Source organism: Mesoplodon densirostris, chromosome 2 (genome assembly GCF_025265405.1).
Source record: "Mesoplodon densirostris isolate mMesDen1 chromosome 2, mMesDen1 primary haplotype, whole genome shotgun sequence".
In the NCBI taxonomy this organism is placed as follows: Eukaryota; Metazoa; Chordata; class Mammalia; order Artiodactyla; family Ziphiidae; genus Mesoplodon; species Mesoplodon densirostris.
This window is the reverse complement of record NC_082662.1, coordinates 103,134,458-103,159,498: the sequence shown is the minus strand read 5'-3', so window position 1 is coordinate 103,159,498 and position 25,041 is coordinate 103,134,458. Positions and strand designations below refer to the sequence as shown.

The 25,041-nt window shown below is 35.3% G+C and overlaps 1 protein-coding gene across 2 annotated transcripts in view; it reads left to right on the top strand.

The window, feature by feature from the left end:
- TRIM33 (tripartite motif containing 33) overlaps positions 1–25,041 on the top strand; it is a 161,635-nt gene that overhangs the window by 107,202 nt on the left and 29,392 nt on the right. For both annotated transcript variants that reach the window (XM_060090302.1, XM_060090300.1), the window contains exons 5-9: positions 17,329–17,445; positions 19,928–20,042; positions 22,122–22,268; positions 22,751–22,868; positions 24,322–24,596. In XM_060090302.1, the coding sequence (XP_059946285.1) occupies positions 17,329–17,445; positions 19,928–20,042; positions 22,122–22,268; positions 22,751–22,868; positions 24,322–24,596 (772 nt within the window). The remainder of the gene's footprint in view (positions 1–17,328; positions 17,446–19,927; positions 20,043–22,121; positions 22,269–22,750; positions 22,869–24,321; positions 24,597–25,041) is intronic.

The window sequence follows — 25,041 nt, the reverse complement described above, 5'->3', positions numbered from 1 at the left end:
TAACCTTTAACAATTCTGGACCTTTCCTCCTTGGCTTCCAGAGAGACCATCAGCGATGGCTTCTTTGTGGTTACCAGAGCCAGCGTCCTGCCCTGCTGCAGCAGTTATTAGTGTCATGGTAGCTAAAGGAGAGTGGGTGTTGTTTACATGCTGTGAGATCACTGCAAACCCACCTCACTGTTGTAACGGGTCAAATGCAGTAGAACTCATTGGGTGATGTACGTCTGATCCTGGGTTCTTATCTCCGCTAATTGCTGCCCCCCTTTAGTTATTGTATTTGGATTTCATAGGACTTCACAAGTAGCTGATTTGGTGATTGCTAGGTGGCCTAGTTTGTGTAAATATAATGTGTTGATCTTTTCCATGTTCTTTTGGGGTTTTCATTGTTTACAAACTTCTTTTTATATTGAGAAAAATAGCCAAAGCATCCTTGACAAAAGGTTCTGCACCAGGCAGAAAGATCTGAAACATAAGCTTGGGGGCCTCTCTTCTTGAACTGGGGGGGCTCTTGAACCACACTTTTATTTTGTGTTCCCCTTCTCCTATTTCGAACACGAGTTTCTGTCCTAAACACTAGATTCCTACCCCCTCCTCTATTTCCCCATCATGCCCCTCCTCCCCCCACAAACAACCCATACACCATACATTTAATTTGTGTAGTATCTGCAGTTAAATGATTTGTGCACAAATCCTGAAGCAAGAACTCTCCATCCCTTGTTCCCAGTCTCTTGAATCATGACCATTCCTTGATGTGATTCATGCCAAACAGACTGTTGTCTTTGGATGGATTAAAACCTACTTTAATCTCTAATTCTAGGGTAGAGAGAAGCAATGAGGGGGTCTTCCATGTAGAAAGTGGGGTCGGGAGACCACAAAAGGAAAGATGAATGTATATCCATGTCACTCAGGAACTTTTATGAAGGTGAAAGAAACTTACGTAAAGTGGCCACAAGATTGTTTAATAGGAGACGGATGAATGTAATTCCATGTTTACTGCTAGAAACCAAAGCTTTGTGTGAAATCTTGAATTTATGGGGAGGGAAGGAGGGTAGAAAAGCATGTACCTGTCTGTTCTTTCCCTCATCCCTTCCCCACATTCCTGAACTGCAGGAGACTGAGCCCGCTTGAGCTTTGGCGATTCCATCTGGGGAGTGTTCTATTTGATGGTTGATTTTGCTGTGCCAGGTACTTCCTTTCCCATTTGCTATCATTTTGTAACACACATGCTGATCCTTTTCCCTTCCCCTTCTTTTCCCTGGGAAAATTCAATGAATAAAGACTTACTGGTACTGGGGAAAAAGAAACCGGGAGGACAAATGAATGGATAGATTAGGTTTAGAGAATATATTCTCAATCCTATATGTATATTAGAACTACCTATGGAGCTTTAAAAAAAATACAGATGCCTTAGCCTGGCTCTAGACTGGTTAAATAAGAATCTTAAATGACATCCTGGGTATCAAAAATTTTTTTTACAGTATATTAGGAATACTGGTAAATCATCCCAGGTGGTTTTTGTTATTCAGTGGAGATTGAGAACAACTACTTCAGAAGAACTTTTGCCAAACTGGGTTTTTAGTTTTGCTGTAAATTCTCCTAAAGTTCAAAAAAGCCTTTCAGATGTGATCCAACTAGCTAGTAGAAATGACATACAAATTCGTATCTACCATCAGTCTTCTCAGGAAGGGCTATGGCAACAAATCAAGATTTCCTATCCAAACATACTGTTTTCATGAGGTGCATTTATTGTCAGAGAAAAAGCAGCTTGTTTATTGAACTTAAGTTCAGTATTCATTCAGCTCATTTGTTCAGTAGGTATTTGAGTGCTCACCATGTACCAGGTACCATGCTAGGTGATGACTGTACAATAATACAAAAACTGAGACTGTCCTTGCTGTTTTGGGAGTCTTTATGAGACTTGAGACTGAGTATAATATATGGTTCAATAGCAGTTCATTTCAGCAGTTACCTCCAAAAATAGTTAATTCATTTTGGGTTTGCTGAAAAAAAACTTGTTAATTTTAATATCATAGTTTGTGGATCTATCAAACTATCTGAGGAATACATAGGCTCAGTGAGTCAGTCACCTGGTAGAATGATTGCTTATGACTAGAAAAAGAATTGAGTATGGCTAAGAGAGATTGAAAAAGAGGAATATCGGGAGAGAATATTTGAGAAAGAAACATTCAGAGTCATCAGTTACCATTTGGCAAAGGGACAGATAGGTTGAGATGTATGTTGGTAAAAATGTTGTTAATTGGTAAAATTATTACAAAAGTAAGAAACGTATTGGTTGGTCACTTTTCTTTGCAGCAATGCAAACCTGCCTCTCGTCATTTATGGTTCATCTCTGATCTCTGTATGGCTAGTTCTTATCTTTGAGATCTTAGCATAAATGTCACTCTTAAAGAACCTTTTTCTCTATACCCAATCTAGAATTTTTAACCATCCATATCCTCTCTGTCACATCAGTCTATTTAAGTTTTGGTTTTCTGATTAATTAGAATGTAAGGAAATGAAGAAGGGGACCCTATTTTGTCTTGTTTACTGTGGTGTTTCTACCCTTTGAATGCTTAGGGCAAACAGAAGAATTCATTGACTGGATACTTTTAAAAAGTCTTAAAAAAAATCACAAGATATATATATATGTATATATACACACACGTACACACACACACAGAAAAGTATCTAAAAGTACGGTTTAAAGAATAACTAAAATATCTTTAAAAATCTGGATTTTTGTTAGGTATTTCTTTTAGTTCTGTGAAAAAAAAATGCTGAGATGCTAAATGGCACCATGATCTGAAAAAGTTTGGGAACCTCTTGGCTATAGTTAATTCATTCTTTTATTGATAGTAATTCGGGTTGTTTCTAGTTTTGGCTAGTATAAAAAATAAAAACATTCCTTCCCGTCTCCTGGGACACAGGTGCGTTTGTTTCTCTAGGGTATTTTGGATAGGAATTTTGTGGTTATATTGATTTTTTAACATAGATTCAGATTCTCTGTGGTTCAGGTTTTCTGTTTCTTCTATCAGTTTTGCAAAGTTATTTTTTTATAAATTTGTCCATTTTTGTCTAAAATTTCAAATTTCTTGATACCAGGTTTTATTAATATCTTTTTATTTATTTATTTATTTTATTTATTTATTTTTGTCTCTGTTGGGTCTCCGTTGCTGTGCGAGGGCTTTCTCTAGTTGCAGCGAGCAGGGGCTACTCTTCGTTGAGGTGCTCAGGCTTCTCATTGCGGAGCACGGGCTCTAGGCGCGCGGACTTCAGTAGTTGCAGCATGTGGGCTCAGTAATTGTGGTCCTTATTAGTTATCTGTTTTGTATATAGTAGTGTGTATATTGTCAGTCCCAATCTCCCAATTTATCCCTCCTCTCCCTTACCCCCTGGTAATCATAAGTTTGTTTACTACACCTGTGACTTTATTTCTGTTGTGTAAATAAGTTCATTCGTACCATTTTTTTTAGATTCCACATATAAGTGATTTCATATGATATTTGTCTTTGACTTACTCAGTATGACAATCTCTAGGTCCATCCATATTGCTGCAAATGGCATGATTTTGTTCTTTTTTATGGCTGAGTAATAATCCATTGTGTGTGTGTGTGTGTGTGTGTGTGTGTGTGTATATACACCACATCTTTATCCATTTTTCTGTTGATGGACATTTAAGTTACTTTCATGTCCTGGCTGCTGTAAATAGTGCTGCAGTGAACACTGGGGTGCGTGTATCTTTTTGAATTATGGTTTTGTCCAGGTATGTGCCCAGGAGTGGGATTGCTGGATCACATGGTAGCTCTATTTTTAATTTTTTAAGGAACCTCCATACTGTTCTCCATAGTGGCTGTACCAATTTATTATACGTTCCCACCAGTAGTGTAGGAGGGTTCCCTTTTCTCCACACCCTCTCCAGCATTTATTGTTTGTAGATTTTTTGATGATGGCCATTCTGACCAGTGTCAAGTGATACCTCATTATACTTTTGATTTGCATTTCTCTAATAGTGATGTTGAGCATCTTTTCATTGTGCTTTTTAGCCATCTGTATGTCTTCTTTGGAGCAGTGTCTGTTTAGATCTTCTGCCCATTTTTCGATTGGGTTGTTTGTTTTTTTTGATACTGAGCTGCATGAGTTGTTTGTATGTTTTGGAGATTAATCCCTTGTCAGTTACTTTGTTTGCAAATATTTTCTCCCATTATGAGAGTTGTCTTTTTCTTTTGTTTACAGTTTCCTTTGCTGTGAAAAAGCTTTTAAGTTTATTTTCTCCATTCTTTTTTTTATAGTTAATTAATTTTTGGCTGCATTGTGTCTTTGTTGCTGCGTGTGGTCTTTCTCTAGTTGTGGCAAGCAGGGGCTACTCTTCGTTTAGGTTCGCGGGCTTCTCATTGTGGTGGCTTCTCTTGTTGTGGAGCATGGGCTCTAGGCCCGCGGGCTTCAGTAGTTGCAGCACGTGGGCTCAGTAGTTGTGGCTCGCAGGCCCTACAGAGTGCAGGCTGAGTAGTTGTGGTGCATGGGCTTAGTTGCCCTGTGGCATGTGGTATCTTCTCAAACCAGGGATAGAACCTGTGTCGCCTGCATTGGCAGGCAGATTCTTAACCACTGCGCCACCAGGGAAGTCCCTATCTTCTCCCTTCTTGAGATGAATGCTTGGCTTACTAAATTTCATCCCTTTTCCTAATAGATGTTAATTTCCTATTAAGTACTGCCATCGTCCTATCTTACAGTTTGTTACGTGGAATTTTGACAGTTTAATTCAAAATATTTTCTAGTTTCCATTATAATTTCTTCTTTGAACAGTGGATTGGTTATAGAATAGTTTTTTGTTTTTTAACTTCCAAACACATGGAAAACTTACCTTTTTCTTTTCCCCCCTTTGAGTTTTAATTTATTTGCATTGTGGTTAGAGTATGTGGCTTGTATTATTTCAGTCTTTTTAAATTTGTTAACACTTTATGGGCTAGTGCACCCACCCATTGGTAAACTGTGACCTATAGACCAAATCCAATCATGCTACCATGGCTTCTCTCTTTACTATGAAGGCAGAGGAACAGATGAGCAGTTGTGTTAGAGGCCTTAGAGTCTGCAAACTTAAAAATATGTACTGTCTGGACCTTTACACGAAAAGTTTTCTGACCTCTGGCCTAGTCTAAAATTGCTTTCTTTGGAGGTTCTGTGTGTATTTGAAAAGAATGTATATTGTACTTCAGGTAGTGTTCTACACTCAAGTATGTTGTGTTCTATCTATAGCCTCAGGTCTTCTGTTTGTTCTTTTACTAAGAGATGTCTTAAAATTTCCAATTATGATTCTCAATTTCTTAAATTCTTCTTGTTTTATCACTGTTTGCTCTCTATACATTTAAGCTATGTTGTCAGGAACATACTTAAAATGATTTTACTGGTGAATTGAGCCATTTGAGTTGACCTCTTATGTTAGCCTTGAATTTTGTCTTGTTTGCCAGCTTTCTTTTGGTTAGTGAATTGCATGGTATACCTTTTTCCTTTCATTTTTACTTTCTGCTTTGCTGTTATCCTTATGTTCTGGATTTGTTGCTTATGAACAAATATGGTTGGATTTTTCAAAATTAAGCCTAAGAATCTTTATTCTTTAGCTGACTTAGTGACTTAAATGTAATGTAAGTACAGTTGACCATTGAACAACATGGATGGGTTTGAACTGCATAGGTCCGCTTATGCGTGGATATTTTCAATAGTAAATACTACAGTACTGCACAGTCTGGTTGGTTGAATCCCTGCATGCAGAGGTACCCTGAATTGGGAGTGCTGACTGTAAGTTATATGCAGATTAACCCTTGCATTGTTCAAGGTTCAACTGTACTTATATTTTCATTTAAATCTACCATTTCATCATTTCTTATTTTCCTTCCCATTTTATTTTTCCTTTTTTTTTTCTTCTTTTGGATTGGCTAAGTATTTTTCATAATTCCATTCCTCCCATTTTACTAGCTCCAAAGTTATTCATACTGTTTTTTTCTCTTAATTGTTACTTATCAAAGTCTGTACTTAATATGATCACCCACTGCCTAATAATTTCAGACCAGTTTAAAACTTCATTCCCCACCAAAAAACTACTAGAGCCCATCAATGAGTTCAGTAAAGTTGCAGGGTACAAAATTAATATCAGAAATCTGTTGCATTTCTATACACAAACAACGAACTATCAGAAAGGGAAATTATGGGAACAATCCCATTTATAATCACATTAAAAAGAATAAAATATTTAGAAATAAGCCTACTAAAGAGATAAAAGGCCCGTGCTATAAGGCAGCAGTCTCTAACCTTTTTGGCACCAGGGACCAGTTTCATGGTAGACAATTTTCCTTGAACCTGGGCTGGGGGTGGGGGTGGGGTGATGGTTTGGGGATGATTCAAGCCCATTACATTTATTGTGCACTTTATTTCTATTATTATTACATTGTAATATAAAATGAAATAATTATACAACTCACCATAATGCAGAATCAGTGGGAGCTCTGAGCTTGTTTTCCTGCAGCTAGATGGTCCCATATGGGGGTGATGGGAGACAGTGAAACCCAAAGTGTATTGCTTATGTCCAGTCTACTCTTTAAGATGCAACTTGCCACTTGCCACTCACTGATAGGGTTTTGATATGAGTCTGCAAGCAATTGATTTATTATGGTCTCTGTGCAGTCACATCTCTCTGCTAATGTAATCTGTATTTGCAGCCACTCCTGAGTGCTAGCATCACCACCTCAGCCCCACCTCAGATCATCAGGCATTAGATTCTCAAAAGGAGCACGCAACCTACGTCCCTCACGTGTGTAGTTCACAGTAGGGTTTGTGCTCCTGTGAGAATCAAATGCTGCTGCTGATCTGTCAGGAGGTGGAGCTCAGGTGGTAATGTGAGCCATGGGGAGCAGATGTAAATACAGATGAAGCTTTGCTCACTCGCCTGCCACTCACCTCCTGCTGTGCAGCCCGGTTGGGGACCGACCCTTGCTATAAGGCACTGGTGAAAGAAATTGAAGAGGGTACAAACAGGTGGAAAGGTATACCGTGTTCATGGATTGGAAGAGTCAGTATTGTTAAAATGACCATACTACCCAAGGCACTCTAGAGATTCAGTGCGACCCCTATCAAAATACCGAGGATAATTTCCACAGAATTAACTCGAACAAACAATTTTAAAAATTGTAGGGAAACACAAAAGACCTTGAATAGCCAAAACAATCTTGAGAAAGAACAGAGCTGGAGGTATCACACTCCCTGACTGCAGAGTGTACTACAAAGCTATAGTAATCAAAGCAGCACAAAAATGGACACAGATCAATGGAACAGAATGGCGAGCCCAGAAATCAACCCACACACTTACGGTCAGTTAATCTACGACAAAGCAGGCAAGAATATACACTGGAGAAAAGACAGCCTCTTCAGTAAGTGGTGCTGGGAAAACTGGACAGCTACATGTAAAGGAATGAAATTAGAACATTCTGTAACACCATGTACAAAAATAAACTCAAAATGGATTAAAGACCTAAATGTAAGACCAAAAACCATAGAACTCCTAGAACAAAACATAGGCAGAACGCTCTTTGTTGTAAACTGTAGCAGTATTTCTTTGGATCTGTCTCCTAAGGCAGAGGAAACAAAAGCAAAAATAAACAAATGGGACCTAGTCAAATTTAAAAGCTTTTACACAGCAAAGGAAACCATCAACAAAACAAAAGGACAACCTTTTGAATGGAAGAAAATATTTGCAAGAGATATGACTGATAAGGGGTTAATGTCCAAAATATATAAACAGCTCATACCACTCAACATCAAAAAAAAAAAAAAAAACAAGCAGCTTGATTAAAAAATGGGCAGAAGACCTGAATAGACATTTTTCCAAAGAGGACATACAGATGACCAACAGGCATGTGAAAAGATGCTCAACATCGTTAATCATTAGAGAAATGCAAATCAAAACCACAATAAGATATCACCTCACACCTGTCAGAATGGCTATTATCAAAAAGACCACAAATAATAAATGTTGGTGAGCATGTGGAGAAAAGGGAGCCCTCTTAACACTGTTAGTGGGCATGTAAATTGCTGCAGCCACTTTGGAAAACAGTATGGAGATTCCTCAAAAAAACTAAAAGTAGAACTACCATATGATACAGCAGTTCTACTTCTGGGAATATATCTGAAGAAAATGGAAACACTAATTTGGAAAGATACATGCACCCCAGCATTCATAGCAGCATTATTTACAATTGCTAGAGATATGGAAGCAACCTAAGTGTCCATCAACAGATGAATGGAAAAAGAGGATATAATATGTGTGTGTGTGTGTGTGTGTCACACACACACACACACAGAGGAATATTACTCAGCCATAAAAAAGAATGAAATTTTGCAATTTTCAACAACGTGGATAGACTTGGAGGGTATTATGCTAAGTGAAGTAGGTCAAACAGAGAAAGACAGAATACTGTATGATATCACTTATATGTGGAATCTAAAAATTAAAACAGACCAATGAACATAACGAAAAAGAAAAAGACTCACAGGTATAGAGAACAAACTAGTGGTTATCAGTGAGAAGAGGGAAGTGGGGAGAGGTTATTAGGCGTAGGGGAGTAAGAGGTACAAACTACTAAGTATAAAAGAAATAAGCTACAAGGATATGTTGTACAACACAGGGAGTATAACCAATATTTTATAACTAAATGGAATATAACCTTTGAAAATTGTGAATCACTTTGTTGTACCTCTGAAACAAAATATTGTACATCAACTGTACCTCAGTTAAAAAATTTTAAAAAACTTTATTCCTCTCTCTCCTTTACTCTCCTTGTAATTATAATGTATTTCAATTCTTTGTTTTCTTACCCCTGTTCAATACACTATTATTGAGTTTATATAGTGTTTTAGATTTACTTCACTTTTTTTACTCTTTAAAATTGTTTTTTAATTGAAGTATAGTTGATGTACAATATTGTGTAAGTTAAAAGTGTACAGTATAGTGTTTCACAGATTTATTTCACTTTTTTCCCCACTTTCTGTTTTTTTCCTTCCACCTTCTCAGACCTCTACCTTGATTCATCTTCCTCGCCTGAAGTTTATTATTTTTAGAATCTTCACTAAACATCCCCTGGCAGAGAATTTTGTTTTAGTTTGTCTAAAAATATCTCCATTTTGCTTTCATTTTTTGAAATATATTTTTGCTTTGTATAGCAGTTTATGTATAGGTTGTCAATTATTTTTTATTGTTATTAGCACATTGGTTGTACAAGTACATTTGCCTTTTTGCCCTTAAGAGTTCAGCAAACATTCTACCTGTTATTCTTTTGAAGGTAACCTGTCTTCATTTTCTGACTGCTTTTTAGGATTACCTCTTTTGATTTGGTTTTCTCAATCTTTGGACTGTGTCTTTCAATCAGTAATCTCACCAAGTAATGCATCTGTTGTGTTCTTGTCTTTCCTTCTGGAACTCTAACCTCTGTATGTTAGACTCCCTTATACCATTCTCCATGTCTCTTAACTTACGTATTTCCCCTTTTTTCTTTTTTTATTTCTAAATGTAAAACAGGTGTTTTCTTCTGAACAGTCTCAGTTTATGAATATTCTCTTTGGTTATGTTAAACTTTCATTAAAATCCATTCATTGCATTTAAAAAAATTTAAATCTGTTACTCCCCCTTTTAAAAAATTATATTTTGAGATATGAGATTTTTTTGTTTTATTTTTGAGATTCACAGGGAGTTACCCCAAAAAGTTAGAAGTCCTCTGTATTCTTTACCCCCATTTAAAAATAGTTGTAGCTTGTGTTTCATTCCTTAAATATAGTAAGTAGAGATATTTTGCTTTTGTTAGTGGGTCTTTTCTTCCTCTTTGTTTTTCTGTTGCTCAAGGTGCTTTGTTTCTTTATATATATATGGCTATTTTAAACTATGAACTTCTCATTTTCCTTGAAAATTACTTATGCACATACTTTGTCCAGAATTATGATGCTTTCTTCAGTAAAGGTTTGAATTTCCTTTTGCCAGTGCATACAAGCACTGCCAGGTTGGGACCATTAAATATCCAGAATGAAGTTGTTTCGGACAACCAGATGATGTGCACTTTGTCTAAAAATCCACATTGGGTGCTTTATGACTGCTACTTCTAAGGGTTCTTCCCTCTCCTCTTCCACAGCATTATTGTAACTTTCTTTTAGTCCTGTAGGGTTGGTAGAGGAGCAGGTTACTCTTATTACATCCTTACATTGAGCTCATAGCTCCTTTAGATCTCTGCCTTATGGTGGCATAGTTATGTGAAACCATCATCACAATCAAAATAATGAACATATTTATCATCCCCAAAAGTTTCACCTTCATATATGAAAGCTGTTTTTGCTGTGTAACCAATTCTAGGCTGACAGTTTTCTTTCAGTACTTTAAAGATGTTGCTCTACTCTATCATGACTTGCATTGTTTCCATTGAGAAGTCTACTGTTCTATCTTTATTCCTCTGTTCTAATGTATCTTTTTCCCTCTAGGAACTTAAATTTTTTTTTTATTATTATTGGCTTTAAGCTGTTTGGAAATAATATACCGTTGTGTAATTTTTTTAATGTTTCCTGTGCTTGGAGGATGTTGAGCTTCTTAGATCTATATAGGTTTTATAGTTTTCATCAAATTTGGGAAATTTTACTCCATTGTTATAATTTCTTCCAATATTTTTCCCCCCTCTCCCTTCCCATTTGGGGATGCGACTCATACATATATTAGTGTTATTACAGTTGTCTTAAAACTCACTGTTCCTCTTTTGTCCCCTCCCCCAGTTTTTTTCTGTGTTTGATTTCAGATGGGATTAATAGCAGATTAGATGTTACAGAAGAAAAGATTAGTGAATTTGAAGAAAGGCAGCAATATAAAGTAACAGCCTGTTCTACTAATGAAGTCTTAAGTAACTGAAACATCAGTTGTCACTGTGTTCCTTTTGAGATTTAATTACAGTTGGCGTTTGTTTCTTGTTCTATTTATGTGAGAATCCTGATATCTTCCCGAAGCTTTCTTGAGATTTCTACCCTTTTGGTTCTCATCATGGTTGCTCAGAGTGCATGCTCTCTGCAGCTCTTTCTGAACCTTTATGACATAATCATCTCCCTTTCATATATTGTCTTGAATGAGGAACATAGATAGCCTCATTTAAAAATTCTCAAAAACACTCTTTATGATGTCTTTATATACATTGTAGGCTTTTTGCTGTTGTTGAAGGATTGAAGTTTTTTATTTTAACAGTGCAAATCATTTAAAATTATTGCTAAAAATAGCGGTGATACATGCCGTGGAGCGGCTGGGCCCGTGAGCCATGGCCGCTGAGCCTGCGCGTCCGGAGCCTGTGCTCCGAAATGGGAGAGGCCACAACAGTGAGAGGCCCGCATACCGCCAAAAAAAAAAAAAAAAATAGCGGTGATAACTGGCTTTAAGCTCTTACTGTGCTTTAGTGAGCAAAGTACTGTTAAGTGCTTTGTGTTGTTTCGATCAATTTAATTCTTGGAATAGTCCTGTAAGATAAATGCGATGAATATTAACACATTTTTCTGAAGAACTGAGACATAGAAAGTTGTCCAAGTCATCTATTACTGTGCAGACAGTAATAGTACCTAGTCATTAAGTCTTTCTAAAGATTTAATGAGAGAATCCATGTCAGATACTTCACGAAGTGCCTGAAAACAGAGTAAGTTCTCAAAACAGACTAATTGTTGTCATTTCTATACTGATAAATGCTTAGATAAAATATGATGTTTGGAATTTTTTAAGAATAATCTTGAGGATAGAGTAGGTGGGTATATTGACAAAATTGGCTATAAATGGATGCTCTTTGCAAGTGGATGATAGGTTCAGTGGGGTTGAATCTGTAGTTTAATATATGCTTGAAAATTTATGTAATTTTATGTAATTCTTATTTATGAAATTTTATGGAATAACTGAATTAAGAAAGAAACTGAGTCAGAATTACTACATATCAGCTTTAAAAAATGTTTCCGTAGATAGTCAATTTGGATACAAACTAAGATGATATATTTCCCTAGAAGTGCCAGAGTAAAATCTTATCAATTGTTAAACACTCTGACAGTTACTAAGAATAATACTGTAATTGGCAAATAGAGTAGCATCCTTGTACAACTCAGAACCTAGTAAGACTCTAAATGTGCATTTAAAAGTTAGTTTGCAGTTAATAGCTAAGTGATTCTCAACCTGAAAAAAAAACCCTTTTATTCATTTCCCATACTTAAGAGAGCCCTCTCTTCAAAAACTTCTTAGCAAACTGCATTAAATAATAATTTATTTCTCAATAAATTACACACACACACACACACACACACACACACACACACACACACGATGATTCTCTCCAAAACATGATAATCAGTGGTATATATGTTATACTGAGTTTCTATAATTCTAGCCAGAAGCACAGAAAGTCTTAACTTATAAGGCCCATCATAAGTAAATCATGGGCATGCATAATTTTTACCTAGACATTTTGAAATACTGAAAATAGCTCAATGTGGCTAAGACTTCCATGTTAAGAATCACTGCTTCATATGCAGGATTAAAATCTAAGAAATTGCTTGATATATTTACATATTAACAAAATTATGCTTAATCCATTTATTGGTTATTCTTTCCCCCCATTTCTGAAGTATTTCAGCTATTACTTTGATCAGTTCAAAAAAGAAAATTCAGTGTTAGTTTATTCTTTTAGCTAAGAGAATCAGAAGTAGCTTGTAGCCAAAACTACTTCCATATTCTTTTGTTTTTCAAGCTCTAGTTAGTATCTTTCTTCTAATAATACAGTTGAAGTTTATTCAAGTGGAAAGAAACAAGCCTGATTGTCACTGTTTTATCAATCTCTTGATGGTTCACTATTATTTATTATATGAGTCCAACTTCAGCAAAATTTACAGTGCTCTTTAACATTTGGTACCTCCCCATCTCTTCCAGCTTTGTCTTCTTTTCCTTAGCCCTGAAAATGACAGGTGGCTTCAGAACTGTGTACTTTTGTACATTCAGATTTTTCCCCCCAGTGAAAGCTCTTACCTTCCTCCCAAGTTTGTTTACCTAGAAAGCTCTTACTCATCCTTTAACATCCAGTGCAGATGTCAACTCCTGTATAAGGGGAGGAAAGGACAGACACATACTTTCACCTAGGTGTATCATGGTGTGTTTGCTTGCTACTTGTTCATATGAATACAGCAAGACATTTCTAGAAACAGGATTCTGAAATATTTATTTTGAGTTGATAAAAGAAATAAAAGTGTGCAGGGTTAAATTTTATGAATTAAAATTTTGTGAGTTATGATACTTGTTGACCTTTCTGCCAAATGCCTTCTTATTTGCTGACATAATTAAACTCTGGGTCAGAAGATCTTTTCTTCCTCACAATGTAAGCTTATGTCAAAAGGGTTAGCATGGAAATCTCATATTCCTGCTTCATCTGTACAGATTAAACAAAGTATTTCATTTTGGACATAGAGAAATTATGGTATAGGAAATAAATCAGATGTTGTTCCTTCAGTGTTTCTTCAATGAAGGAATAGTCTGCTCACCTATGTAAAAGTAGAACCTCTTTTAAAAGCCTTTTAAATTAAAATACTCACATGGTTTTGTGCTGTTTAATTAATATATCATACAAGTTATAATGTGCTAGACTTTACATTGTAGGCAGTTTTTTTTTGCTTTAAAAATATTCTTAAAACATAAAATGATTTGTTTTGTTATGTGTATTTTACTACAATAAAAAATTCTTAGTACACAAAATAAAATCCTCATTAGCCAGCTGTTCTGTATAACAACAATCCCCCTGTTGCTCTAAATTTTGCCTTCTAATTCTCTCAATTTTTCCTTCACTTCTTGATCCCCTCCATTTAGCAAACTTTCCTTTTGTTAACAACTTCATAGCCTTTCCTCCTATATTTACCTTAACCGAGACCTTCACTGAAGGCCCAAACATCTAGATGCTCATAGGCTTCCTCTTCATCTCAATTTCTGCTTTTACTTTAATGATTTGTGTCCACATAGACAATTATAACTTTGTCTGTACCTTGAACTTCTCATTTCCGGTGATCTTTTCTTGACTTTGCCTTAGCTAGGCATTCAGTTTTTAGGTTAAACCATGGATGTTACTTTATATGGCTCCAGTTAAACTTTCAAATCACCAAAGATGCTGATCTCTGTGACAGAGTCCATTGTTCAAGTTTGTTTATTCAGCTATACCAATTAGTACCATACCCTGATAACTCATCTGAGCTACTGTCTTAGAGTTCTAGCTAGTCTTCCCCATCTCTCTTCTTCAGATCTTTTATATTTCTGTCTGATGATTTTCCTGGAATGTAAGTCTGATTATTACATCTTGGTTGGAATTCTTCAAGGGTTTCCTATTACTGAAAAACGAAAATCCAAAAATTAGCATGGTATACCCAGCTCTTCACAGTCTGGTTCTGGATTTTATTATTGTCTCACATTCTGATCTTTTCACGGCTTTCTCTAGGTATGTTGAAGTATTTGTTGTTCTCCAAATATGCCTCTTCAGTTAGCATAGGATAATTCTGTTCTGACTTCTCTGTGAAGCATTCCTTGGTGTTGAGGCAGATTTAGACACTGTGTTCCTTTTTTTTTTAATACATCTTTATTGATGTATAATTGCTTTACAGTGTTGTGTTAGTTTCTGCTGTACAACAAAGTGAATCAGCTATATGTATACATATATCCCCATATCCCCTCCCTCTTGAGCCTCCCGCCCAACCTCCCTATCCCACCCCTCTAGGTTGTCACAAAGTGCCAAGCTGATCTCCCTGTGCTATATGTGGCTGCTTCCCACTAGCTATCTGTTTTACATTTGGTAGTGTATATATGTCCATGCCACTCTCTCACTTCGTTCCAGCTTACCCTTCACTGTCCCCGTGTCCTCAAGTCCATTCTCTACGTCTGCATCTTTATTCCTGTCCTGCCCCTAGGATCATCAGTATCGTTTTTCTAGATTCCATATATATGCGTTAGCATACAGTATTTGTTTTTCTCTTTCTGACTTACTTCACTCTGTATGACAGACTCTAGGTCCATCCACCTCACTACAAATAACTTAATTTCGTTCCTTTTTATGGCTGAGTACTATTTCATTGTATATATGTGCCACATCTTCTTTATCCATTCATCTGTCGATGGACACTTAGATTGCTTCCATGTCCTGGCTATTGTAAATATTACTGTAATGAACATTGTGGTACATGACTCTTTTTGAATTATGGTTTTCTCAGGGTATATGCCCAGTAGTGGGATTGCTGGGTCGTATGGTAGTTCTGTTTTTAGTTTTTTAAGGAATCTCCATACTGTTCTCCATAGTGGCTGTATCCATTTACATTCCCACTAATGGTGCAGGAGGGTTCCCTTTCCTCCACACCCTCTCCAGCATTTATCATTTGTAGATTTTTTGGTGATGGCCATTCTGACCGGTGTGAGGTGATACCTCATTGTGGTGTTAATTTGCATTTCTCTAATGATTAGTGATGTTAAGCATCTTTTCATGTGTTTGTTGGCAATCTGTATGTCTTCTTTGGAGAAATGTCTATTTAGGTCTTCCGCCCATTTTTGTATTGGTTTGTTTGTTTTTTTGATACTGAGGTGCATGAGCTGCTTGTATATTCTGGAGATTAATCCTTTGTCAGTTGCTTCATTTGAAAATATTTTCTTCTATTCTGAGGGTTGTTCTTTCATCTTGTTTATGGTTTCCTTTGCTGTGTAAAAGCTTTGAAGTTTCATTAGGTCCCATTTATTTATTTTTGTTTTTATTTCCATTTCTCTAGGAGGTGGGTCAAAAAGGATCTTGCTGTGATTTATGTCATAGAGTGTTCTGCCTATGTTTTCCATTAAGAGTTTTATAGTGTCTGGTTTTACATTTAGGTCTTTAATCCATTTTGAGTTTATTTTTGTGTATGGTGTTAGAGAGTGTTCTAATTTCATTCTTTTACATGTAGCTGTCCAGTTTTCCCAGCACCACTTATTGAAGAGGCTGTCTTTTCTCCATTGTATATTCTTGCCTCCTTTATCAAAGATAAGGTGACCACCTGTGTGTGGGTGTATCTCTGGGCTTTCTATCCTGTTCCATTGATCTATATTTCTGTTTTTGTGCCAGTACCCTACTGTCTTGATTACTGTAGCTTTGTAGTATAGTCTGAAGTCAGGGAGCCTGATTCCTCCAGCTCTGTTTTTCTTTCTCAAGATTGCTTTGGCTCTTCGGGATCTTTTGTGTTTTCATACAAATTGTAAAAAATTTTTGTTCTAGTTCTGTGAAAAATGCCATTGCTAATTTGATAGGGATCACATTGAATCTGTAGGTTGTTTTGGGTGTATAGTCATGGTATATCTCTCCATCTATTTGTATTGTCTTTGATTTATTTCATCATAGACACTGTGTTCTTACTGCAGACTATGTACGCCTCCAGTATAGCTCATTTCACAGTGTAGTATCATTTCATATTTGTGCCTATTTATTATGAAAATATGAACAATAATGGATTTTTTTTACCCATGTATCCCTAGCATATAGAAGAAGCCCTAAAATGCTTGTTGACTTAATGAGCAATTTACACAGAGGTAATAAAACTAGCAAAGAAAACCTTTCTGCCTTCCTAGCAAACAAAGAACTGTAGTCTTGTACTGTCTAATTTTCACTATTATAATATTAGCAAATCTTAACATATACCACTTTGTTGACAAAATTAAAATAAAACTCTGGTGTTGGTCATATTTTTAATTGATATAACCCTTTTGGAAAAGTTTGACAATATTTACAGTCTAGAACTGAAAAATTATTTCAAGTGGTAATTGCGAAGACAAGATAAAGAATAAAGTCAGGTGCAGAGTTGCACATACATTGTGACTGAAAAGACTAAGGAACTAGATATTACAATAGTAGCAGCGATTTTATGTTGTTGGAACTGTGGGTGGTTTTCCCACCTTTGAAAGTATTTTGTACAATGTGGTTGTATTTTATGATTTAAAATGTATACAGCTTACACCAGTATTTAGATTTTTATAAAAATGCAATCCTGAATCAAAACTCTAATTTAAGAGCACTTGAACAGTTTTGAGTAATTTTTTTGGTCTTAATAGTGGCTTCACAGTGTCGGGTTAAGAGGGAAAGGGGATTGGTAGTTAAAAGTTGCTGGTAACATAGGGGATGTGTGGCCAGCATAGAATGTTGATCATTTAAGTAAAGATTCAAGATTGACTCATGCAGCAGTTTTTCATTTCCAAATCGTAATCGTAAATTTTCCATTTTAAATGTAATTTTTGTTTTTGTTTTAAAGGTATCAATTTTTAGAAGAAGCTTTTCAAAACCAGAAAGGTGCAATTGAGAATCTACTGGCTAAGCTTCTTGAGAAGAAGAATTATGTTCATTTTGCAGCTACTCAGGTGCAGAATAGGTAAGTGTGTTTCCTTAAAACTATAATTTTAGTTTAAGGATTATTAAACACGATGGGTCCAGTTTAAATTGTTTTTCTTCTGTATTAAGCATATATAATAAACATTGTTTTGGAGGGGTAAATGATATGTTTGAGTTTGGATTATGATCATTGTTAATTAAAGAGAATTTAATTGCTTCAAATTTTGAATACTCTTTTAGGATACATCTTTGACTATTTTATAATTAATATGACTCTACTCTAGTCTTTGTCAGCTTTAGTTAAATGTAGAAAAACCAATTAATATGTAGAGAGTTGAATTACAAAATTTTAACTAGAGACTGTGTGGAAGACAGGAGAGAGTATGAACAGTGGTGGACAAATTAATTTTCCATCTGTAAAACAAGCATTAAAAACAGTACTTATCTTAGTGGTATTATTATGAGAACACAGTTTCTGGCATATAGTAAACCCTCAAATTGTAGCTTTTGTTATTTTATCAATAACACTATCAGTTTTTAAAAATCCTGTTTTCGTTCGTTTCTGAATAAACTAAATTTATTGATAAAGCAAGGAGGACTGGGACTTCTCTGGCTGTCCAGTGGTTAAGACTCCATGCTTCCACTGCAGGGGGCACGGGTTCAATCTCTGGTCAGGGAACTAAGATCCTGCATGCCGCAAAGTGGGACTAAGTTCCATAGTGAGTAAATTAAGAAGATTAGGACTCTTAAAGGAGTCCTTAAAGACAAACACTTGGAGCTGGCATAATTAAAACCCATATGTTCCTAGAGGTATGAATAGGGTTGATACGTGTTTATTCTTCAGATTCACAAATTTTGAGACTTGTAGAGTATTAAAGTTAATTTATGATGATTTAAAATGACACATAGTAAATACTCAAAAAGTATTGAAGATGAATGAATGAATAGTACATTGTATATTATTGATACATTATAAAATAGTACATTAGATATTAGTAAGAATTTATAACTTTCATCTTAAAAAGTGATACCAAAGGAAAATAAAGGCTCCTCAGAGGTTGTAGTTAATATGTAAATATATAGATATACACTAGTCATGGTTAGTTCTCGTGGATACGTCAGGATGTTTTTTATATTGCTGATATATTGTAGATGATATTGGAGAGGATAACTGTCTTCTTATAAATTACAGATGGATGTCCTTTCCAGAGAAAGGATAGTGAGATAATTCATATGGCAATCCAATATTTTTATACGTATATTTTGTATATATGTTCCTGAATCTGTGTAGAGAAGTGAAGTTTACAAGATTGCCAAGGGTTGGGGAGATTATTTCATCTCCAGAAAGCTTAAAAAAAAAGTATTAAAGTAATAAAATGTCTATAGTTCTCCTGTTAGATTCTTCGATGACCTTTCTCCATTTTTTAATGTACATTCATTTTTTTTTGCTGCCTTCACAATTGAACATATACATGCTTAAATCCAGGGGAGTTTGCTTTCAGCATGCTTAATGGTTTCAACCTTTGGCTAAATCGTTTTAAGGTCATGTGTTCTTACCACTAGTGATCAGCATTCTAATTTTTAAAAATGTCTTCCACTCATTTTAATAAGATAAGGACAAAATTGAATAAAATTTTTAAATCAGTGCCTGAAGTACAAAGGAGGGAAAACTACATTTTTGACCCGGTGTATTCAAGTTATTCAAATCTGAATTTGGTAAATGAAAGGCAGTTTTAGCAGTTGAAAGTGTCAGTTATAGTTTGTACAGAAGTAGAATGTATAAAGGTTTAAAGTTACCATCTTATGATTGTTTAACATTTTATGTAGTTATATTAGTAGAATTCTTCTCTTCCTATTTTATAAATAGCAAGGTATTGGCTATTTCATATTTACAGCCAGAACTTTCATAACTACATGGGAGCTTATACCTGTTTCTAAAACATCTAACAGCTATTTTTAAAAAAAGGAATGAAAATGTTTTATTCCCTTAACCGTATACAGTAGGAAATCATTTTGAGAAAAACCTATGGAAGAGGAGTGTATCTGAATTCACATTTGAAGTAGTTTTAGTGAAACTAAATGCATCTAAGCTTCCTCTTGTTTCAAAAGATAATAGTAGTGTTGGTTGCAACATTTTTTTTTGCACATTGGTTCTGTTTAATCTTAATGCTTCTCAAGAACAATGTGCCATATTTGAAACTAACCAGCAATCACTGATGTCAGTTGTTTGTGTATCACATTCACGTCATAGAAACTAAAGGAGATTGCCATCTAGATTAATAAACTGTCCTTTATGAACTTAATTTAAAATTAATAAATATTTAATCCATTCTTTGTCTACATACATAACTTGTTTGGACCAAATTGAGTGGTCAGGTCTGCCAAAACATAAGTTGTACATTTGACAAAGGTTTAATTTTAGTTACTCGGTTAAGTGCCCAGTTGGATGAATTTCTGTAACAGTTGGTAATTCAGAGACATAGGATAAGTCTATAACCTAATGATGCATTTCTCTTATTCAGGATAAAAGAAGTAAATGAGACTAACAAACGAGTAGAACAGGAAATTAAAGTGGCCATTTTCACCCTTATCAATGAAATTAATAAGAAAGGAAAATCTCTGTTACAGCAGCTAGAGGTATGATTCAAAGCCAAAATAAAACAAAAACTGCTTCTCTTGCTCTTTAGCTGTTTTTTAATGTTTATTGAAAGCTCTTTTAGGTTGGTTGGGGGTGGGTATGAAAGTAAAGTCAATTAAAAAATTTTTTGTGTGTGTTTTTTGTTGGAAAATAGGCCTTTTTCAAGTTAGTTACTTTGCAGCCCAATTCAACACTTAAGTTGTATCAGTTAGGAGATAGTGTTGTTCTCTTAGGAATGAAAGAATTATTACTCAAATGTGATATAAATGAAGACAAAGCTGACCTGCCACATTCTCTCTTCTCTCTTCTCCCCACAAGATAGGTTCTCAATTTAACTTTTACATATGAATGTATATTGGGAGTCTTACTGACTCATGTGTGTTCTTCACTTTATTTTTTAAATGTTCCATAGTTTTGCTTAAAATGCTGCTCATTTTGAAACTTAAACTTTACTCATAATTTTGTTATATTAGGTCTTTGTGTTGTATATTGAGAGTAATATGTGAATGTAAATTTCTAGATGAGAATCCAGTCAATTTGTGAAATCTAAATTAAGTTTTAATCAAAGACTCTACTGACCATAGTTGGCTGGTTCTCAAAATTTTGTGCTTTTAAGTTGGCTTAGATGATACGGGGTTATGTTTAAAGCACCATTGAATAGTAACAATTTAAATTACATGAATATTTGATTATTTAACTTTTAATTACTATTAACCTCAAATTTTTCATAGATTTTTTTTCTGTTCCATTCCTTCATAGAAAATTGTTGAAATACTAGACACAGTTACATATAAATAAAATAAATGTCAACAGAGAATTATTTCTGAATTTCTGTCTTTTGAAATACATCTTGCCATTGAGACACAATTGTGAAATTAAAAGTACTCTCACACATATTGTTAAATTTTGAGGTCTCTTGTGACTGTTGTATATCCAGCTGAGTTGCAGTTAACCCTAATAGATTTTTGTTTTCAGAAGGAGCTTGTAAATGGAGAGCATGAGCAAGCAATTATTTTTGATACCTTTTATCTTACAGTAAATACATTTTAATTATAGGTCTAAAGTAATGTTCTGAAACCATTTCAAGAACTTTTGAATTAAAAAGATGCCTCTTAATGCTAAAATATACACAAATACCTACTGATAAATCTGCCACATATTTCTAACATGCTAATGATTTAAGCAGTAGATGTCTTCTAGTGCACTGTGTTTCTAAACTTTGTAAGATAGAGGTTTTCCTAAAAGCTTTATAAAAGGGATGATTTCCAGGGAAGTTGTAAATGAAACTTCTGTCATTTGAATATTTTTATCCATTGATTTACATTATAAAATGAGTAACTTATTTCCTTAGGGAAAAAATTGTTCAGTAAACCCAGTTGAGTCATTTTTGTAAGAAAGTGGTTAAGAACGAAGAGGCAAGTTGTTCAGTATGCTGAATGTCAAAGGACATAGGACATCACCTGTCCCTTCTGGGAATTTTTGTTCCCAGAAAGCAGTTTATTTTTCCTTTGCAGCACTTTCCTCAAATTGGTCTTTCCTTCCACCCTCACTTACTCCCTTGTTCTTTATGAACTTTTGTCATATAAGAAGCTTCCCTAGCTCTACTCTTAGAGCTCTGGAATTCATCTTTCTCCTTTTGCCTTAAATGTTGAAAATAAGAGATTTTAATTAACTTCAGCCTCATGCCATGCACCACAAAATTTTCTTTGGCCTGAGAAGTGTGTTAGGCTTATATAAAATTATTTCTAAAAGTCAGCTCATATGTCATAGGCTCTATATATTAGATTAGCCTAATACTATTTTTAACAAAGGCTCTTCATCTTCTGAAGGGAAGGGGAGATATCACTAACATTAATTTCTGTATGTGGAATGTCTATTTTGGACGACTATAGAACTAAGTTTTGGTCCCACTTTTGTTAGTGACTTTTTCCTTGATCATAGACTCATTAAATAATGAGGAGCTTATTAAGTTCTCCCATTTTTAAAAAGAAATACAGGTATTGTGTTCACTTGCAATAGAAATTATGAGTTGATTTTTTTATACAGAATTCTTCAGTGAACCTCTTGTTCTGTTTCAGAATGTTACAAAAGAAAGACAGATGAAGTTACTACAGCAACAGAATGACATCACAGGCCTTTCCCGGCAGGTGAAGCATGTTATGAACTTTACAAACTGGGCAATTGCTAGTGGTAGCAGCACGGCACTACTGTACAGCAAGCGACTGGTGAGACACATAGTATCTTATTTTTCTTTAAATTGACTTTATTAAGATGTTATTTACATTCAGTGAATTGCACCTGTTTAAAGTATAGATTTTGAATTTTAGTAAAAGTTATCACCATCACCTCAAAATACAGAAAATTTCCGTCACCCACAAAAGTTTTCTTATTTTTCTCTGTCCCTGGCCTTAGGCAACTATTAGTCTGATTTCTCTCATTTTCTAGAATTTCATATAAATGGAATCATACAGTAAGTCTTGAGTCAATCATAGGTTTTGGAGATACCTAGTAGTATAATGTAGTTTATCACCAGAAATGGCAGAAATTCAAGCATGTGCCTTCGATTGCTAATATCGTTTTTTAAACACTGATACTGTCTCATCTGAGATGGACACTGTGGGGCTGCATGAGCTTTCATGTCTTTATCTTGTATGTTTTCTCAAGTGATATTTAATTTTAAGACTAATATGAATTTTTTCCCTTTTAGATTACTTTTCAATTGCGCCATATTTTGAAAGCACGGTGTGATCCTGTCCCTGCTGCTAATGGAGCAATACGTTTCCATTGTGATCCCACCTTCTGGGCAAAGAACGTAGTCAATTTAGGTGAGAAATAATTCGTTTTATGGCTATAACTTGGAACACTGAATTAGGAGCAGAAAGCATCTACAACAAATTTTAGATACTTAAAGTTTTTAAACTTCATTCTAACATGTAAACTTTTTGGAAAATTTGTTCTTCATTGGAAACTTACCTCAGCTATGTTCATTACATCTTTAAGTATATATAATTATATATATACTTTAAGAATGTTGAGGGTCTCCTTTGTATAGTTTTTTAAATTACATATCATTTCTAACTTTTTCCCCACATCTTTTAAAGTTGATATTGAGTGTTACATATCAGAAACTTACCAAATGGGTCTTTAGTCTTTGGAAGAATTTCTTACATGCTTAATAGCTTATGTATTAATTGTATAAAATTGCCCACTTGAGGAGGACCTCCATCCAGTATGCTGATGTGTCCGAATGCCATGTTCTGAGGAATGTTTGAAAGATAAGAGTAGCTCTTTTCACATGGAAGACAAATGGACTTTGCTTTTGTTACTCCACAGTGTGGACCAAAGGGCCTTAAGTTACAGATAGACATACAAAACCAGCTCAATTTAAAGTAAAAGAAAACCCCCCAAAACTAACCAACAATTAGAGCTGTCTACAGATTGACTAAACTCATTTTCAGAATAGTCAAGTCCTCACCATTGGAAGCTGTAAAAGCAGAAGTGGCTGGCCTTTTGTAAAAAAAAATGTAATCTTTGTGTATATTCATTTGCTATACCTTTAGATCAGGCATCGGCAAACTATTTTTGTGTGACGTGGTACCTAAGTTTGGTTTTTACATTTTAAAGGGTTGTAAAAGCAAACAAGTAAAAAACAAAGGGTATACGACAGATTTTATGTGGCCTGCAAAGCCTAAAGTATCTGGCTCATTACAGGAAAAAGGTTTGCCAACTCTACCTTAGATCAAACCTTACTAAAATTTGCCTTCTATACCTAGAAAGTACCTGGCTCTATAAAAAGGAAGGAGAATTTGTCATCTCCAAGGGTATAAGTAGTTTAAAACATTCAGCATTTCCACAGAAGACAGTTTTGTAGCAATATAGTACTCTGCCCTGCACATTTTGACAATCCAAAGACAGGTGGAATCAGTATTAGCAATCTTGAGTATCCTTGAATCTTCTCAGGCTAGAGATGATTTAGACTGCCTAGATGGGCCTCCTCTAATACTGTCTCTTTCAGCTCTTTAATTTTCTGAACATCTGTGTCAAAAATAAGGGCAGATAATATATTATTCTGAGTAATCAAAAGTCAATTAATTGGCTTTGGACTATATTAGGTTTCTGATCTTCATCATCTTTAAACCTAGCTCCCATCCCTGCTGTGCTGTTGGAAACTTTGAGTGGTGATAGTTGTCAGAGGAAAGGGGAAAATATAATGATTAACCCACAAAGTAGATGTTAGTTGATTACATGCAAATTATTCTCATTTTTTAAATCCTTCAGGTAATCTAGTAATAGAGAGTAAACCAGCTCCTGGTTATACTCCTAATGTTGTAGTTGGGCAAGTTCCACCAGGGACAAACCACATTAGTAAAACCCCTGGACAGATTAACTTAGCACAGCTTCGGCTCCAGCACATGCAACAACAAGTGTATGCACAGAAACATCAGCAGTTGCAACAGATGAGGATGCAGCAGCCACCTGCACCTGTACCAACAACAACAGCAACAACACAGCAGCACCCTAGACAAGCAGCCCCTCAGATGTTACAACAACAGGCGAGTATTATTATATCACTGCACTATTGGTATAAATTATGAAGACCTTGAGAGTACACTCTGTCCTATATAGATGAGTTACACATTTCAAAGTTACTGATGGGGACGGAGGTCAAAGGTCAGTTTAAACATTTGCCTTGGGTATGGCAGGGATGTGGGGGAGGTGTGAGGAAGGACAAGAAGTAAATACGATGGGAAACAAAATTAACTCACTAGTACTATGGAGGTATACACATTTTTATGCCTCTATACCAGATCTTTTTTGTTTAAACGTGGTTTTGGGCCAAAGAGCCATGTTGTTCCCTCCTAAGATCTGACATGTTCTTTAGGCTTTTGTTCAAATCATTTCCATCCCTGTATCTTTCCTGCTCCCTCCCATCCAAATCAAAAATATTAATCCAGGGTTGATTAAGTTAATGCTGATAGGCTTTAAAACATATATACT